Source organism: Salmo trutta, chromosome 28 (genome assembly GCF_901001165.1).
Source record: "Salmo trutta chromosome 28, fSalTru1.1, whole genome shotgun sequence".
NCBI classification, from domain to species: Eukaryota; Metazoa; Chordata; class Actinopteri; order Salmoniformes; family Salmonidae; genus Salmo; species Salmo trutta.
In genome coordinates this window covers 19,891,414-19,911,943 of record NC_042984.1, presented here as the reverse complement: position 1 = coordinate 19,911,943, position 20,530 = coordinate 19,891,414, and the positions used below count along the sequence as shown (strand labels likewise).

The 20,530-nt window shown below is 42.5% G+C and overlaps 1 protein-coding gene across 1 annotated transcript; it reads right to left on the bottom strand.

The window, feature by feature from the left end:
- Positions 1-6,420: 6,420 nt before the first annotated feature.
- On the bottom strand, positions 6,421-8,731 carry LOC115165743 (myeloid zinc finger 1). Its single transcript, XM_029719075.1, has 2 exons — positions 8,593-8,731; positions 6,421-8,023 (listed from the first exon to the last, which is right to left on the bottom strand). The coding sequence occupies exon 2, from the start codon at positions 7,997-7,999 to the stop codon at positions 7,148-7,150; it is 852 nt and encodes a 283-aa protein (XP_029574935.1). The 5' UTR covers positions 8,000-8,023; positions 8,593-8,731; the 3' UTR covers positions 6,421-7,147.
- Positions 8,732-20,530: the final 11,799 nt, after the last annotated feature.

Here is a 20,530-nt window from a genome sequence, read left to right as displayed (position 1 = left end):
AAAAATTTCTGCAGCATTGAAGGTCCTCAAGAACACAGTGGCCTCCATCATTCATAAATGGAAGAAGTTTGGAACCACTAAGACTCTTCCTAGACCTGTCCGTCTGGCCAAACTGAGCAATCGGGGGAGAAGGGCCCTAGTCAGGGATGTGACCAAGAACCCAAAGGTCACTCTGACAGACCTTCCAGGACAACCATCTCTGCAGCACTCCACCAATCAGGCCTTTATGGTAGAGTGGCCAGACGGAAGCCACTCCTCAGTAAAAGGCACGACAGCCCGCTTGGAATTTGCCAAAAGGCACCTAAAAGACTCAGACCGTGAGAAACAAGACTCTCTGGTCTGATGAAACCAGGATTGAACTCTTTGCCCTGAATGCCATGCGTCACGTCTGGAGGAAACCTGGCACCATCCCTACAGTGAAGCATGGTGGTGGCAGCTTCATGCTGTGTGGATGTTTTTCAGCGGCAGGGACTGAAAGCCTTCCCTGTGGCTCAGTTGGTAGAGCATGGTGTTTGCAACGCCAGCATGGTGTGTGCAACGCCAGGGTTGTGGGTTCGATTCCCACGGGGGGCCAGTACAAAAAAATGCATGAAATGTATGCATTCACTACTGTAAGTCGCTCTGGATAAGAGCATCTGCTAAAATGACTAAAATGTAAAATGTAAGATCGAGGGAAAGATGAACGGAGCAAAGTACAGAAAGGTCCTTGATGAAAACCTGCTCCAGAGCACTCAGGACCTCAGACTGGGGCGAGGTTCACCTTCCAACAGGACAACAACCCTAAGAACACAGCCAAGACAACGCAGGAGTGGCTTCGGTACAATTCTCAATGACCTTGAGTGGCTCAACCAGAGCCTGGACTTGAACCCGATCAAACATCTCTGGAGACCTGAAAATAGCTGTGCAACTTGAGAGGATCTGTAGAGAAGAATGTGACAAGCTTGTACCATCATACCCAAGTAGACTTGAGGCTGTAATCGTTAACAAAGTACTGAGTAAAGGGTCTGAATACTTATGTAAATGTGATGTCATTTCTTTTTATATATTTGCAAAAATATATATATTTTTTGCTTTGTCATTATGGAGTATGGTGTGTAGACTGAGGGGGGAAAAACAATTTAATCGATTTTAGAATAAGGCTGTAACGTAACAAAATGTGGAAAGTCAAGGGGTTTGAATACTTTCCAAATGTACTGTAACTAAGAGACTTGGGCTTTTTTTTTACTAATGGGTATTTTGACCAATCAGATCAGCTCTTAAAAAGATCTGATGTGAAAAGATCTGATGTGATTGGTCAAAAGACCAATTAGTGAAAAGAATATCGGAATTTGGCTGCCTTTGTAAACACAGCCTAGTTTACATTTACCACATGAATAGTACTTCAAAGTAAAATCGAAATTCAGTTTAACCAATATTTATATGAGAGATAGGAGTCATTAGCTGCTGCCAAGGAAGTAGCTACTCTTCCTGAGGTCCGGCAACATTAAGGCCGTTATATACGATTTAAAATATTACATGACATTACAGTTCATAACACTTTTCACCTCAGCCCACATATCTACGATTAAAAAATCCATGTGTTTGTGTGTGTAGTGTATCTTATCATGTGTATGTGTATGTGTATGCATGCGTCTGTGTCTCTTCATTGTCCCCGCTGTTCCATAAGGTGTATTTTTATCTTTTAAAATAAAAAATAAAATTATACTGCTTGCATCAGTTACCTGTTGTAGAATAGTTCCATGTAGCCATGGACTATGTAGTACTGTGTGCTTCCCAAAGTCTGTTCTGGACTTTGGGATTGTGAAGAGACCTCTGGTGACATGTCTTGTGGGGTATGCATGGGTGTATGAGCTGTGTGCTACTAGTATAAACAGACAGCTTGGTGTCAGTAGTGCAGATGCGATAAAACTAGGGCCTGTAGAACCTGCATTGTTGATAGTGCTGTTAAGGCAGAGTAGCTCTTTATTGTGGACAGACTTCTCCCCATCTTAGCTACTGTTGCATGAATATGTTTTGACCATGATAGTTTACAATCCAGGGTTACTCCAAGCAGTTTAGTCTCCTCAACTTGCTCAATTTCCACATTATTCATTACAAGATTTATTTGAGGTACAGGGTGTAGTGAATGATTTGTCCCAAATACAATGCTTTTAGTTTTTGAAATATTTAGGACTAACTTACTTCTTGCCAGCCGTTCTGAAACTGACTGCAGCTCTTTGTTAAGTGTTGCGGTGATTTCACTCACTGTAGTAGCTGACGTATATAGCGTTGAGTCATACGTAGACACTCAGAGCCAGTGACAGGTCATTAGTAAATATTGAAAAAGGTAAGGGGCCTAGACAGCTGCCCTGGGGAATTCCTGATTCTACCTGGATTATGTTGGAGAGGCTTCCATTAAAGAACACCCTCTGTGTTCTGTTAGACAAGTAACTCTTTATCCACAATATAGCTGTGGGTTTAAAGCCATAACACAAACGTTTTTCCATCAGCAAACTTTGATCAATAATGTCAAAAGCCACACTGAAGTCTAACAAAACAGCTTTTTAATCGACAATTTCTCTCAGCCAATCATCAGTCATTTGTGTAAGTGCCGTGCATGTTGAATGCCTTTCCCTATAAACGTGCTGAAAGTCTGTTATCAATTTCTTTACTGTAAAATGGCATTGTATCTGGACAAACACAATGTTTTCCAAAAGTTTACTAAGGGTTGTAACAGGCCGATTGGTCAGCTAGTTGAGCCAATAAAGGGGGCTAACTATGCTTGGGTAGTGGAAAGACTTTTGCTGCCCTCCAGGTCAGAGGGCACACACTTTCTTGTAGGCTTAGATTGAAGATATGGCAAATGGGAGTGGCAATATTGTCTGCTATTATCCTCAGTAATTTTCCATCCAAGTTGTCAGACCCAGGTGGCTTGTCATTGTTGATAGACAACAATAATTGTTTCATTTCTTCCACACTTACTTTTTGGAAATCAAAATTACAATGCTTGTGTTTCATAATTTGGTTAGTAATACTTGGATGTGTAGTGTCGGCATTTGTTGCTGGCATGTCATGCCTAAATTTGCTAATCTTGCCAATGAAAGTCATTAATATAGTTGGCAGTATCAATGTGTTTTGTGATGAATGAGCCATCTGATTTAATGAATGATGGAGCTGAGTTTTCCTGAATTTGCCTTTAAGGTGCTCCAAAGCTTTTTACTATCATTCTTTATCATTTATCTTTGTTTCATAGTATAGTTTCTTCTTTTTATTCAGTATAGTCACATGATTTTTCCATTTGCAGTACGTTTGCCAATCGGTCGTGCAGCCAGACTAATTTGCCATTCCTTTTGCCTCATCCCTCTCAACCATCATTTTTTTTTATTCTTCATCAACCCACAGGAATGTAACAGTTTTCACAGTCATTTTCTTAAATCGATGCATGCTTATTAGTAACTAGAAAAAGCAATTGTTGTTCCTCATTACACACCAGCAAATATTATTTACATCATCAACATAGGAATCACTACAAAACGTATTGTATGACCTCTTATACACTATATTAGGCCCAGCCTTTGGAACTTTGGTTTTCCTAGATATAGCTATTATATTGTGATCACTACAGCCAATGGATTTGGATACAGCTTTAAAGCAGATTTCTGCAGCATTAGTAAAGTTGTGATCAATACATGTTGATGATTTCATTCCTGTGCTGTTTGGTTGACTGACAACCTGAACTAGGTTGCTGGCACTGGTTACAGTTTGAAGCTTTTCATTGAGTGTGCAGCTAGATGAATGCCAGTCAATATTAAGGTCACATAGAAATTATACCTCTGTTGATATCACATACATTATCAAGCATTTCACACATATTATCCAGATACTGACTGTTAGTACTTGGTGGTCTATTACAGCTTCCCAAAATAATGGGCTTTATGTGAGGCAGGTGAACCAGTAGCAATATTACTTCAATAGTATTTCATGAGATCCTCTCTAACCTTTACAGAAATGTGGCTCTGATATATAGGCCGCAACACCGCCCCCATTGGCATTTCTGTATTTTCTGTTGTTACAGCCATGTACTGCTACCACTGTATTACAGGTATTATCTAAGTGAGTTTCAGAGATAGAATACGAATGTCATCTGTTACTAGCAAGATGATTTTATGAACCTCGTTTCTTAGGCTGTGTATGTTAATGTAGGCTATTTTTCGCACTTTTCTGGGATGCTTGATTGTATTTATTGCTTTACTGGGAAGCTTATCAGAAGTAGACATGACAATGTTATTTATGTTTGAGCTGATAGTGCAGGGTGAGCTGCACACAGTGGACTTCCTACTAGGGCACACCATAAGAACATAATTACTGTATACAATAGCTGTAGGATCGACAGAGGCATTCAGGGGAGTTAAGAGGGACATAAATTAGGTTACTTACATTGTGACTGCTACTGCCCCTGGGATAATGTGTATTTGCTGCACCATTACTACAACTCAGCGACACAATGGTATCGGAGCTGGGCTTGGGTCATTGATAAGTCATTGTCTCAACGCAGCCTTGAAATGCATGGACAGAGTCCAGGAGCCGAGATGATTTGGATGGACTCCGTCATTCCCGTAGAGCATCTTCTGTTTCCAGGTGTCAAAGTTATCTATAAAAGTTATTCCAACAGAGCTATAGTAAACTTTACTCCGTCCATATCTCTGGACGATATCCAAACAGGGATCTAACTAGAGCTAGTCAAGCTCAGGACCCAGAACGAGATCCATAACAGTTGGTGATGGTAATAACCCCCTTCTAGCACTGCTGATGCATATCAAATGTTATGTTTCACATAAGCACAATTTAGTGTTTACATGTTGTTGCAAGACAAGCATGATATATAGAGCAGAGATGGGTGCCTCTTTAACCTTTTTTAATACTGAAGATAAGTAATAGACATGTCTGCTGAAATACAGAGGCTGATACAAAGTACTTTACAGAATTCATCACACCAGTATTTTATGTTAGCTGAGCCAATATTTCTATGCATGCCTACATTCATTTTAAGAGGAGTCTCTTGTGACATAATGAAAAATAAATACACTACATGACCAAAAGTATGTGGACACCTGCTCGTCAAACATCTCATTCCAAAATCATGGGCATTAATATGGAGTTGATCCCCCTTTGCTGCTATAACAGCCTGCACTCTTCTGGGAAGGCTTTCCACTAGATGTTGGAACATTGAAGGGACTTGCTTACATTCAGCCACAAGAGCATTAGTGAGGTCGGGCACTGATGTTGGGCGATTAGGCCTGGCTCGCAATCGGCGTTCCAATTAATCCCAAAGGTGTTCGATGGGGTTGAGGTCAGGGCTCTGTGCAGGCCAGTCAAGTTCTTCCACACCAATCTCGACAAACCATTTGTGTGGACCTCGCTTTGTACACGGGGGCATTGACATGCTGAAACAGGAAAGGGCCTTCTCCAAGCTATTGCCACAAAGTTGGAAGCATAGAATCACCTAGAATGTCATTGTATGCTGTAGCGTTAAGATTTCCCTTCACTAGAACTAAAGGGCTTAGCCTGAACCATGAACAGTCCCAGACCATTATTCCTCCTCCACCAAACTTTACAGTTGGCACTTTGCATTGGGGCAGGTAGCGTTCTCCTGGTATCCGCCAAACCCAGATTTGTCTGTCGGACTGCCAGATGGTGAAGCGCGATTCATCACGCCAGAGAACGTGTTTCCACTGCTCCAGAGTCCAATGGCGGCGAGCTTAACACCACTCCAGCCGACACTTTGCATTGCGCATGGTGATCTTATGCATGTGTGCGGTTGCTCAGCCATGGAAACCAATTTCATGAAGCTCCCGATTAACAGTTCTCATGCTGACGTTGCTTCCAAAAGCAATTTGGAACTTGGTAGTAAGTGTTGTAACCGAGGGCCGACGATTTTACGCTCTTCAGCATGCGGCGGTCCCGTTCTGTGGCCTACCACTTTGCTGCTGAGCAGTTGTCGCTCCTAGACATTTTCATTTCACAATAACAGCAGTTATAGTTGACTGGGAAACTCCAGCTGGGCAGAAATGTGACAACCTGACTTGTTGGAAAGGTTGCGTGTTATGACGGTGCTATGTTGAAAGCTCTTCAGTAAGGCCATTCTACTGCCAATGTTTGTCTATAGAGATTGCATGGCTGTGTGCTCGATTTTACACGCCTGTCAGCAAAGGGTGTGGCTGAAGTAGCGCGATCCACTAATTTGAAGGGGTGTCCACATCATTCATTCATTTATATATATATATATATATATATATATATATATATATATATAGTACCTGGAAAGTGTCAACAGTCAAGATAAAGGCAAGAAATTAGTAAATCCATTATCAATTAAAGAAAATACATATTTACAACCTACAGCCTGAGGTAGTTATGCAGAACTCAATCAGAGACATATCATTTCATAGCAGTTTGACATACAGACTCTGGAACTTTAATTGTTACTCCAATTCAACAGAATTATTCACTTAACACAGACTATAGATATTCCTATGTCAGGTACATTTAGTAATTCATAATGAACAAAAAACTATCAGGATTATTTATACGTACATACATTGGTGAGGGCAATTTCTGGACGATTTAATGGTTGAGACCCAGCAAGAAACACTACAGGCCTCTATGATCGTAATCTAAAAAGTGGATGAACATGCTTTGTTATGGAAATTAGTTTTGAATGTGTAACATCAGAAGAGTAAGCTAGTTTAACAGCAAGTCATTTAATAATGTATGGACAGTCTAATTAGCCCTTTCTTCGCAATGGATCAAGTATAATTGAATGAATCAATCATATCCCGAAAAATGTATATACACTAAAGTAATACCAAAAAAAATGGTCACAATCTCAAAGGCAAAACCATAAAATTTCAGAGGACTGTTAACCACTTTAAATGCTTGACAGAATATTTTCTAATCATTATCACTGGTGGAGAGAAAGCTCTTATTTTCTCAAACTCAATGAAGGAATAAAAACCAAAATCATGATGTGATGCAAAACAAGTGTTTTGAGGTATAAGTCCTTTTATGAAACAGTGCATCCACATGGGTGGAGAACAGAACAATGTTCATCTTGTTTTTAAAATCATGATCTAACTGATTATCCCATTTGTTTCATCATCATGCAGGATCAAAGAATAACCTCGATGTCATAAGCAACTTTTTGCAATTTTTCTCCTCTAGTTAACAACACAGGCCAAAGTTCCTCTTGAGGCACAGAATGTACTTTCTCTGCTGGGCCTGGATGTTTGACTCTCCTCTTTTTCTTCTTCTTAGAATGATCATGTTTGGTTGAGAGATTATGGCTCTTCTTCTTCTTGTTAAGCTTCTTAAGCTGCTTGGGTGTGAGTGTGACCTGAATGGGAGGTGTGGGTTGCATCGTGGGCATGGACTCGAACCCAGGTCGAGGCTCGAGGTCAGGTCGAGGTATGCCATTGGGGTACTCGTGACGCTGGCAGAAGAGTACACCACACTTCCGGCAGCGGTACGCCTCCTCTTTGGCATGGATGGTGTGGTGACGCTTTAGGTTGTGGTGTGTGGTGAACGAGCGCTCACACTGGTCGCAGGGAAAGGGGCGCTCCCCAGTGTGAACCCGCTGGTGCTCAGTGTAGTGGCTGCGGCTCAGGAAACGTTTCCCACACACACCACAGGGAAAGGGCCTTTCTTCGTCGTGGAACTGTTTGTGTCTCACCATCTGAGGAAAAGAGAAGAAGTTCTGGCCGCACACCTCACAGGTAAATCCTCCAACTGGGTTGGCATGGTGCGAAGGTGGTAATAGCAGAGTGGGGGGCCGCTTGTATGGCTTTAGGGAAGGTTCTGGTACGATGAAAGGAGTTGATGGAACACTCCGTTTTTGTACTTTCTGGTTACCAGTAGATTCTGTTTGAAGAATGGCCATTGCAGCCTCGCGCACTTTGAAAACTGCAGCACCTGCTGCAGCCCTCTTGCCCAACCCAATGGGCCCAGTTTCTTGGTCAGCCATGTCTACCTACTCCACCCAACACACCTGGCAAAAAGATGAGCCAGACAAAATAAATTAGAGGTAAAAAGACAGAAAACTCTAAAGTACAGTAAAAGAAATAAATAAATTATATATATATATATATATATATACATACATACATATACATATATACATACACACAATTTTAAAAAAGCTTGATGTTAGCAATGAAACATGTGCCCATACCATAGGGGATATATATATTTAGCAATTTGTAATACTGCAATGTAGCTAGCTAACGGTATTAAGCCATTATTCACCTAGCTAGCTACCCAGTGCATCTTCGTACCTTCAAACAAACTTGCTGTAAACGGAAATGCGTGTCAAGTACAGAAAGACACCGCGACTGGTTGTAACTATCAAGAAAGAGCGTGGATTGTAGCTAACGTTAGCTTGCTAGGTAGCTAATAACATTTGTGTTGGCTCGTTCTAGCTAATCGTTAGTTAGCAAGCAGCTCACGCGACGAGGCAGATTTTTCAAGAGGGTTGCTGGACCATCAATATTTGCACGTCTGCAATTCATATACACAAATATTATACAAAGAGGTGACAGTTAATTGAAAAATACTTACAGAAAAGAACGTTTAACGCTATAAAGGTATCAGATGAAATTGCACAAACGACAGCAAACTATGCAACTTTCATGCCAGTGTCGAGCGCTTTTTGCATGTTAGGTGCATCACTTACACCCTCCCCCAGAAACTCAAGCACCCAATTCTGGTCCCCGTGTATGGCTGTAATGGTTCCGTTCCTACAGTACGTATGGCTGTACTGGTTCCGTTCCTACAGTACATATATACGCCTTGAAAAATATCGATGTGGATCTATATAACAAATTACAATATGATGATATCTATATAACAGGTTTTGCGTTGTTTTTTAAAAGTTTTTTTACACGTTAACACAACTGCAACTAGCCTAAACAGCCGATAGAGGTCCCTATTGATCTGTTTCTAGACGGCTCACTATAAAAACATTTTAAAAAACGACAGGTAAATAACGACCACTAGCTAACTTGCAACCTGGCCGTGAACGTGTACTTTGTCTTTGCTGTGTTTGAGAGCATCAATTCTGCTCAGGCGCGAATGTAAGATGTTTTGAAATTACACCTGTGTGTAGGCAAATATAATTAAACATATAATTTAAGAAAAATTGTAACATTTTCAGTCTCTCGCTCACAAGTTGGTGCTTGATGCAGATCTTCATATATTTCGCCAGGTGTCGCTGTTGTCTGCAGAATACAAATGGTTGGGAAAAGACTTGATAATGCATTTATACTCCCTATCATTTAGGATTACACAAATTGCTTAATTTGTGACCCAAATAAAGCAGTGACGTAAATAGGCCTAGAGGAAGCACACTAATAAAGTGTGTATAAACATAGACATAACCTATCACTGGGTATTTCAGATGGTATAGTCATAACCAGCACTGCACAGCACAAAACATCAGAAGGCAGTATTGTTCACACATTTGTTTGTTTGTGTGTGTGTGTGTGCGTGCCCGAGTATGTGCTCGAGTGAGTGTGTGCATGTGTGTGTGAATGAGAGAGAATGATATGGGTAGTTTAACACCACCCCTCTCCACCTATGCCCCTGCGTGAGCTTCACAGTGCTGTTTTGGGTGAATGCAACTGGACTTCTGATAGACTGCACTCCAGACACAAGTGTGAAAATTGATCTATCATGCTGCTTCTGAAAGTTAAATCAATATATGTTTCATTTTTTTTCTCATTGTCATGCTGAGAGAAACAGCAGACCCCCACTGACACTAGTCTAAAACAAAACTGTATTTTAAACTACTGTAACATTCTGTGTAATACATTATCTATTGAATGTGTTTGGAGACATAGCTGTGGAGATCCATAGATAATCTGCCTCTTGTAGAGTATGTTGTGTGTGTGTGTAAATATTTATTCAATTGTGTTTACATAACAATCCGCACCAGAATTTGGTTCAGTGGTTCATTCAAAAAAGGACTGTTGCGTCAGCTTGTATCTGAAGAGAAACAACTAGGCAGCATTGCCCCCCGCCCTCAATCTCAAGGTGACACTCTTCCATCTGCCCCTTCCTCTTCTTGCCAATCTAAAAATTCCCTTAATAACCATGACTCTGTTATCCTTATTTTTGTCCTGTGATTCTTTCTCTATCTATCTCTTCCTTTAAAACCCCCCATCCCCATCTGTCCCTCAATACCTGTTTGGCTCAAGCATCCTGTGTTTTGAGCGTGGAAAAATGTTATTTATTGTTGTGGCAAGCAATCATAGTAGCCTAGGTAGGTGGGTGGGTGGGTGGGTGGGTGGGTGTGGTGGATGGGTGTGTGGCTGGGTGTGTGTGTGGGTGGGTGAGAGTGGTGGCGTGTGTGTGTGGGGGGGTGAGAGTGGTGGCTGTGTGTGTGTGTGTGTGTGTGTGTGTGTGTGTGTGTGTGTGTGTGTGTGTGTGTGTGTGTGTGTGTGTGTGTGTGTGTGGTGGCTGTGTGTGTGTATACGATAGAGAGGTAAAGGTAGACTGTTTACATAAACAGTGGTCTGAAAGGTATTTCAAATAACCAATATTTTATCTCCATTTCCCATCTGGCCAGATGGCACCCTGACTCTGTTGTTTTATTGCGTCATTATTCATGCCATAGTCAAGGTGATTTGCCATATTTCTTTTCTCTTCCAAGTGTGATCATTCATACATGGTGTTTCCCTCCATTGCTCTCTCCATCTCTCAAAACAGTCTGGTCTCATATACTAAATGTAACATAGTAAATGTAAATTCGGGACACTCAAACTAGTATGATATGTTAGGTTTGGTGTGGTTACATAAAACAGAAGGTTACTGAAGGTAAAAAAGAATGTAGGGTGGTTGGTTGGGGTGGATGGGTGAGCATATAATGTGAATGTCTAGCAACCCAAAGGTTGTTCGAGTCGCCTCTTCACTGTTCGAGTCGCCTCTTCACTGTTGACGTTGAGACTGGTGTTTTGTGGGTACTATTTAATGAAGCTGCCAGTTGAGGACTTGTGAGGCGTCTCTTTCTCAAACTAGACACTCTAATGTACTTGTCCTCTTGCTCAGTTGTGCACCGGGGCCTCCCACTTCTATTCTGGTTAGAGTCAGTTTGCGCTGTTCTGTGAAGGGAGTAGTACACAGCGCTGTACGAGATATTCAGGTTCTTGACAATTTCTCTCATGGAATAGCCTTAATTTCTCAGCACAAGAATAGACTGACGAGTTTCAGAAGAAAGTCCTTTGTTTCTGGCCATTTTGAGCCTGTAATCGAACCCACAAATGCTGATGCTGCAGATACTCAACTAGTCTAAAGAAGGCCAGTTTTATTGCTTCTTTAATCAGAACAACAGTTTTCAGCTGTGCTAACATAATTGCAAAATGTTTTTCTAATGACCAATTAGCCTTGTAAGATGATAAACTCGGATTAGCTAACACAATGTGCCATTGGAACACAGGAGGGATGGTTGCTGATAATTGCTTCTGTATGCCTATGTTGATAGTCCATTGTATTAGCTTCCAGCTACAATAGTCATTTACAACATTAACAATGTCTACACTGTATTTCTGATCAATTTGATGTTATTGTAATGGACAATTTTTTTTGCTTTTCTTTCTAAAACAAGGACATTTCTAAGTGACCCCAAACCTTTGAACTGTAGTGTACCTTTACATTTTACATACATTAACATGTAGTGTGTGTTAATTTAAAAAAAAATATTTCACCTTTATTTAACCAGGTAGGCTAGTTGAGAACAAGTTTACAACTGCGACCTGGCCAAGATAAAGCAAAGCAGTGCGACACAAACAACAACACGGAGTTACACATGGAATAAACAAGCGTACAGTCAATAACACAATAGAAAAAAGTCTATATACAGTGTGTGCAAATGGCGTGAGGAGGTAAGGCAATAAATAGACCATAGTAGCAAGTAATTACAATTTAGCAAATTAACACTGGAGTGATAGATGTGCAGATGATGATGTGCAAGTAGAAATACTGGTGTGCAAAAGAGCAGAAAAGTAAATAAAAACAATATGGGGATGAGATAGGTAGATTGGATGGGCTATTTACAGATGGGCTATGTACATCTGCAGTGATCGGTTAGCTGCTCGGATAGCTGATGTTTAAAGTTAGTGAGGGAAATATAAGTCTCCAGCTTCAGCGATTTTTGCAGTTTGTTCCAGTTATTGGCAGCAGAGAACTGGAAGGAAAGGCGGCCAAAGGAGGTGTTGGCTTTGGGGATGACCAGTGAGATATACCTGCTGGAGCGCGTGCTACGGGTGGGTGTTGTTATCGTGACCAGTGAGCTGAGATAAGGCGGAGCTTTACCTAGCAAAGACTTATAGATGACCTGGAGCCAGTGGGTCTGGTGACGAATATGTAGCGAGGGCCAGCCGATTAGAGCATACAGGTTGCAGTGGTGGGTGGTATATGGGGCTTTGGTGACAAAACGGATGGCACTGTGATAGACTGCATCCAGTTTGCTGAGTAAAGTGTTGGAGGCTATTTTGTAAATGACATGGCCGAAGTCTAGGATCGGTAGGATTGTCAGTTTTACGAGGGTATGTTTGGCAGCATGAGTGAAGGAGCCTTTGTTGCGAAATAGGTTGCCGATTCTAGATTTAATTTTGGATTGGAGATGTTTAATGAGTCTGGAAGGAGAGTTTACAGTCTAGCCAAACACCTAGGACTTTGTAGTTGTCCACATATTCTAAGTCAGAACCATCCAGAGTAGTGATGCTAGTCGGGCGGGCGGGTGCGAGCAGCGAATGGTTGAAGAGCATGCATTTAGTTTTACTAGCATTTAGAGCAGTTGGAGGCCACGGAATAAGTGTTGTATGGCATTGAAGCTCGTTTGGAGGTTTGTTAACACAGTGTCCAAAGAAGGGCCAGATGTATACAGAATGGTGTTGTCTGCATAGAGGTGGATCAGGGAGTCACTCGCAGCAAGAGCGACATCATTGATATATACAGAGAAAAGAGTCGGCCCGAGAATTGAACCCTGTGGTACCCCCATAGAGACTGCCAGAGGTCCAGACAACAGGCCCTCCGATTTGACACACTGAACTCTGTCTGAGAAGTAGTTGGTGAACCAGGCGAGGCAGTCATTTGAGAAACCAAGGCTGTTGAGTCTGCCGATAAGAATACGGTGATTGACAGAGTCGAAAAGCCTTGGCCAGGTCAATGTACTGCGCAGCCGTCTTCAATCTTTTATCGATGTCGGTTATGATATTGTTTAGTACCTTGAGCATGGCTGAGGTGCACCCGTGACCAGCTCGGAAACCGGATTGCACAGCGGAGAAGGTACGGTGGGATTCGAAATGGTCAGTGATCTGTTTATTAACTTTCCTTTCGAAGACTTTAGAAAGGCAGGGCAGGATGGATATAGGTCTATAACAGTTTGGGTCTAGAATGTCACCCCCTTTGAAGAGGGGGATGACCGCGGCAGCTTTCCAATCTTTAGGGATCTCGGGACGATACGAAAGAGAGGTTGAACAGACTGGTAATAGGGGTTGCAACAATGGCGGCGGATAATTTTAGAAAGAGAGGGTCCAGATTGTCTAGACCAGCTGATTTGTATGGGTCCAGGTTTTGCAGCTCTTTCAGAACATCTGCTATCTGGATTTGGGTGAAGGAGAAGCTGGGGAAGCTTGGGGAAGTAGCTGCGGGGGTGCAGAGCTGTTGGCCGGGGTTGGGGTAGCCAGGTGGAAAGCATGGCCAGCCGTAGAGAAATGCTTATTGAAATTCTCGATTATCGGTGGTGACAGTGGGCAGCAGTGGGCAGCTGTGAGGAGGTGCTCTTGTTCTCCATGGACTTTACAGTGTCTCAACACTTTTTGGAGTTAGAGTTACAGGATGCAAATTTCTTTTTGAAAAAGCTAGCCTTTGCTTTCCTGTCTGACTGCGTGTATTGGTTCCTGACTTCCCTGAACAGTTGCATATCTCGGGAATTATTCGATGCTATTGCAGTCCGCCACAGGATGTTTTTGTGCTGGTCGAGGGCAGTCAGGTCTGGAGTGAACCAAGGGCTATATCTGTTCTTAGTTCTACATTTTTTGAAAGGAGCATGCTTATGTAAGATGGTGAGGAAATTACTTTTAAAGAACGACCAGGCATTCTCGACTGACAGGATGAGGTCAATATCCTTCCAGGATACCCGGGCCAGGTCAATTAGTGTTTTCGGGAATACCTAGGATAGGATAAAGTAATCCTTCTAAATCCCCCCCCTAAAAGATTTAGATGCACTATTGTAAAGTGGTTGTTCCACTGGATATCATAAGGTGAATGCACCAATTTGTAAGTCGCTCTGGATAAGAGCGTCTGCTAAAGGACTTAAATGTAAAATGTAAAAATGTTTGACAGTGATGAGGGTGGTCGTTTGACCGCGGACCCATAGCGGATGCAGGCAATGAGGAAGTGATCGCTGCGATCCTGATTGAAAACAGCAGAGGTGTATTTGGAGGGCAAGTTGGTCAGGATAATATCTATGAGGGTGCCCATGTTACGGATTTAGGGTTGTACCTGGTGGGTTCCTTGATAATTTGTGTGAGATTGAGGGCATCTAGCTTAGATTGTAGGACTGCCGGGGGGTAAGCATATCCCAGTTTAGGTCACCTAACAGAATTAACTCTGAAGATAGATGGGGGGCAATCAATTCACATATGGTGTCCAGGGCACAGCTGGGAGCTGAGGGGGGTCTATAACAGGCGGCAACAGTGAGAGACTTATTTCTGGAGAGATTCATTTTTAAAATTAGAAGCCTGAACTGTTTGGACATAGACCTGGAAAGTATGACAGAACTTTGCAGGCTGTCTCTGCAGTAGATTGCAACTCCTCCCCCTTTGGCAGTTCTATCTTGAAGGAAAATGTTGTAGTTGGGGATGGAAATCTCTGGAGACATTTTTGGTGGCCTTCCTAAGCCAGGATTCAGACACGGCAAGGACATCAGGGTTGACGGAGTGTGCTAAAGCAGTGAGTAAAACAAACTTAGGGAGGAGGCTTCTGATGTTAACATGCATGAAACCAAGGCTTTTTCGGTTACAGAAGTCAACAAATGAGAGTGCCTGCGGACACGCAGGGCCTGGGTTAACCTGGATTAACCTCCACATCACCCGAGGAACAGAGTAGGAGTAGGATGAGGGTACGGCTAAAGGCTATCAAAACTGGTTGTCTAGTGCGTTGGGGACAGAGAATAAAAGGAGCAGATTTCTGGCCGTTGTAGAATAGATTGAGGGCGTAATGTACAGACAGGGCTATTGTGGGGTGTGGTGTGTGTGAAGGGAGTCCATGCACTCATGGCTCTGTATAATACTGTATGTTTCCTTGAATTTGTTCTGGACCTGGGGACTGTGAAAAGACCCCTGGTGGCATGTCTGGTGGGGTAAGTGTGTGTCAGTGCTATGTGTAAGTTGACTATGGAAACAATTAGGAATTTCCAAGACATTAATGTTTCTTATAAAAACAAGAATTGATGCAGTCAAGACAGACTCATATGCATAATATTAATATTAGCCCTCTTACGATGAAGAACAAGATGTGCCGGTCTGTTCTGGGCCAGCTGCAGCTTAGCTAAGTCTTTCTTTGCAGCACTTGACCATATGACTGGACAGTAATCAAGATAAGTTAAAACTTGTATAAGGATACAAGGCGAGACCCAGATGCAGACACGGGAGGCAGATGGTTTGAGTCTTGATATTTATTAAACAATCCAAAAGGGTATGCAAGAGAATGGTCGTGGACAGACAAAAGGTCAAAACCAGTTCAGAGTCCAGGAGGTACAGAGTGGCAGGCAGGCAGAATGGTCATGCAGGCGGGTACGGAATCCAGAAAAAAGGGTCAAAATCCGGGAGGACTAGCAAAAGAGAATAGAAGCAGGAGTACGGGAAAACCACTGGTTGAATTGAAAGGCATACTCGGCGAACTGGCACAGAGAGACAGGAAACACAGGGATACAGTATATACACCAGGGAAATAAGCGACACCGGGAGGGGGTGGAGACAATCACAAGACAGGTGAAACAGATCAGGGTGTGACAACTAGAGCCTGCAGGACTTGCTTTGTGGAGTGTGTGTGTGGTAATGTGTAAGGTAAACAGGAGGGAGAACAATCATCCTCTCCATGCTATTGTTCCCTCATTGCTGCCACACTCCCCACTTGCCTGGCTGATTAAGTCAGTATTTCCCTTCTCTCTTGTGCTTTACGGTTAATTTCATCAGCCTTACTCTTTCCAGTAAATGACCGAAAGGACCCCAATTTATATTACACCTTTACCTATTAGCCATCAATGACCTTTGTGCTTATTCTCCCATTACCTGTCTGACATCCAGTCTAGAGGTGTTGATACCTCGTTGTTATGTTAAGGTATGTTGACAGGCTATTGTGTTTACACAGGCAGTCCCACACAGCCCACAGGCTCAGCCTCAGCCATGTCCGCCCCGCCAGGAGAGACTGAGCTGTCTGCCACGCCATCAGTCAGCCGTGTGCTGAAGGGTTGAGCCACTACAATGCAATTACACATTAATTTCACCCAGGCAAGGCAGGCAGTCTTCCCTCCTCCTCCATCACGCTCCTCCATCTCCCTCCCTACCTCCTTCTCAGGCACCCACTGTCTTCCTCCACTGCACACAGAAATCCTCTCCATATCCTCTCTCTTTCTGCCTCCTTATCCCCTTCCCCTCTGCTCCCTCATCTCTCATTTTCCCTCTTTATTTCTTGTTACCCTCTCCCCTGTCAACTGTAGGTTCAGAGAAATCCACTTAATGCAGCATAAAGGCCAACAGTGGAAAGGAGAGGTAGAGCATGAAAGAGGAATAGAGAAGATATCAAAGGAGAGGGGGAGCAATAGAAAGAAAGTCACCTGAATAAACATGAACTGCAGGGGAGGAAAGACTTGGAGAGAAACTCGCGAGGAAGAGGAGGGGTTTGATATTGCTGAGCTTTCTGGGGTCCCCTGAATGAGGAATGAAGGGTTGTATTCGGCGCATGTGACTAATAACATTTGATTTGATTTGCTTTGAAGCAGAGACTGGCGCTAATGATATATTGATCTGACACAGCCTGGGGTCACATAACTCTGACTGTGGGACTTGCTGAGAGAGAGAGAGAGAGAGAGAGAGATGTTTATTTATTTTCCCTTTTGTACTTTAACTATTTGCACATAATGGACATTTGAAATGTCTTTATTCTTTTGGAACTTTTGTGAGTGTAATGTTTAATGAATATTTTTTTTTTTACATTGTTTATTTCACTTTTGTTTATTATCTATTTCACTTGCTTTGGCAATGTAAACATATGTTTCCCATGCTAATAAAGCCTTTAAATTGAGAGAGAGAGAGAGAGAGAGAGAGAGAGAGAGAGAGAGAGAGAGAGAGAGAGAGAGAGAGAAGTAAAGCTACTCTTAAGAAAAACAGAATGTGTAATTTAGCCTATTAAACAAAAAAAACGATGTTTCAAGTGAAAATTAGGCAGGTCTGATGCCGAAAACGAATTGAAATTCTTGCCTACTTCACCCATATTTTATTTTTGTACCGCTACATGGCAACAAAGTAATGAACTACTGAAAACACTACCTAGATTTAAATTGAGCTCAACTCCCACCAAGCTACTGCTAAATGTAGTTCAATTACTAGTTGAAATACATGTTCACTACTCCCCAATACTGCAATTAACATCCCATCATGCTTAGGGTCATGTATAAACATGCCCAGGTGTCTGTTATTTTGGTTACCATGGCTAGTAGAAGAGATCTGTAACTTTGAAAAAGGGGTCTCAAATGAGCATAGGAGGTTTAAAGAGTGTGTGTGTATCTTAGTCACCAGACTTCAACCCAATTGAACACTTATGGGAGATTCTGGAGCGACGCCTGAGGCAGCGTTTTCCACCACCATCAACAAAACACCAAATGATGGAATTTCTCATGGAAGAATGTTGTAACATCCCTCCAATAGAGGTCCAGACACTTGTAGAATCTATGTCAAGGCGCGTTGAAGCGGTTCTGATGGCTTGTGGTGGCCCAATGCCCTATTAAGACACTTTATGTTGGTGTTTCCTTAATTTAGGCAGTTACCTGTATGAAGATAAGCGAGTTAAACCTTTTAGCCTGTCAAACATTCAAACATAGAGAGAGGGAGGTCATGACCAGATGAGCTCCCACATTTTCCAGCTGGTTTTTTAAAAATAGATAGATTTAGAGTCAGACAAACTTCAATTTTTTTGGCAGGGACATATACAAGATGTTACCCTAAACAACATAACCTTCACTCCAAATAAAAACTCCAAACCTACAACCTGATTTTGGATGGAATTACCTGGAATGCTTCCTACACCCAAGGATTATTATTTCCAAACTATACAGCAAAGGCTCTGGGAAACAAACAGAAACCTGAAAACACCATCCAACCTGGAACTGAGTGAGTAATGCTTAGTCTGAAGCTATTTTTTACTTTCAAACGGCAGAAAAATACATTACAATGATATATTTTACTTTATACGGACTGAAAGCTACCAAGCTTGCTAGGACAAAGAGACACAACTTAAATTAGCACTGACGTGTGAAGCGAGAGGTGTCGAAGCCTTTGAGCCCAACAAATGGCAGGCTACCCCACCCTCCTGCTGTTCAGAGACTGGCATTTTCTACAAGAAATCTGCCTCCAGAAATAAAAGCTTCTCCCAAGTGGGTGTGACATCTACTCCCTTTGCCTGCTGCCCTGGTTGTCTCCCCCTTTCTGGTACAGGTACCCCCCCCCCCCCCCCCCCTCCCGAGCTTTCGCTCGCCTCCAGCACACAGGCACTGTTGGGGTGAGTAAACTCTGAACTTACAATGGCTAGCCCCAAGTCGTTATATATATTTAAAAAAAGATTGTGCATTTTGCTATTTGCCTCATGACTCCTGCATGCTTTGTTGACTATGAACTTTCTTTACCCAACTGGGACAGACTATGTTTGTTCCCACACTCAGGACTATGACTCTCTTGGTTACACTCTATTGGTTTTGGCCTCCCATCCTATTCTAACCACCTCTCGTCGGCTTTGTATTCATGTTACCTGATGAAATTGCTGTACAATATGATCTTGTTGCCATCTGATGCACATTCAGATGTCATAAATCAGCACTGCAGAGCTCTCCCTGTCCTATGCCATGCCTTGATTGTATTACTGTTGCCCCAATTCTGATTTGTGCTCTGATATCGGCTTCACTGATTTCTGCTCTCGTAAAAGCCTGGGTTTTCTGCACGTTAACACTAGAAGCTTATTACCTACAATGGATCAATTGAAGGTGTGGGTTCACAGCTCCAATCCAGATGTGTTGGTCATTACTGAGACGTGGTTAAGGAAGAGTGTTTTGAATACTGATGTTAACCTTCCTGGTTATAACCTTTTTCGGCAAGACAGATCTTCCAAAGGTGGGGGAGTGGCAATCTTTACCAAGGATCACCTTCAGTGCTCGGTTGTCTACACCAAGTCTGTCCCCAAACAATTTGATTTGCTGGTTTTAAGTATTAAACTTTCAAATACCTCTTTCTTGACTGTTACTGGGTGCTATCGTCCTCCATCAGCACTTGTACCCTATCTGCCCTAAGCTCTATCCTGGCCCCTTACACTAAGTCTGAATTTGTCTTGCTAGGTGACCTAAATTGGGACATGCTTAAACCACCTGACTAAATCCTAAAGCAATGGGACTCCCTAAATCTTTCTCAGATTATTACCAATCCCACAAGGTATGGCTCCAAACACCCAGAAAAGGCTACTCTTCTTGATGTTATCCTCATAAATAATCCTGATAGGTATCAGTCTGGTGTTTTCTATAATGACCTTAGTGATCACTGTTTTACAGCCTGTGTTCGTAATGGCTGCTCAGTGAAACGACCTGTCCTGATTTGTCATAGACGCTTGCTAAAAAACTTTAATGAGCAAGCCTTCCTTCATGAACTGGCCTCTGTAAAATGGTATAGAATCAGCTTGATCCCCTCTGTCGAAGACACTTGGACCTTATTTTGTAATATTTTTAGTGGTATTGTTAACTAACACACCCCCATAAAGAAAATTACAATTAAAAACAGGTTCAGCCCCTGGTTCGACCTTGATCTTGCAGAGTTACTCCACCTCAAGAATTGCATCACGCATACTCAGGCTGACTGGCTGTCGTTCAGGCAAATGAGAAATACATGCACTTAGGCTATCCGGAAGGCCAAAGTTAGTTACTTTAAGGAGCAGTTCTCTCTCTGTGGGTCTAACCCCAAGAAGTTCTGGAAACGGTTAAAGACCTGGAGAATAAACCCTCCTCCTCACAGCTGCCCATGTCCCTTAAAGTTGATGATGTGGTTGTTACTGACATTAAGTCAGGATTCCTATTTGACTCAGCCATGCTTCCTTGCCCGTCCAATATTTCCTCATCTCCCACCCATTCTAATGCAACTATGCCCGAGGCTTCTCTCACTTTTTCCCCTGCCCCACAACAAAGTTTCTCCCTGAGGCAGTCAATGAGTCTGAGGTGCTAAAGGAGCTCCTGAAACTTGAT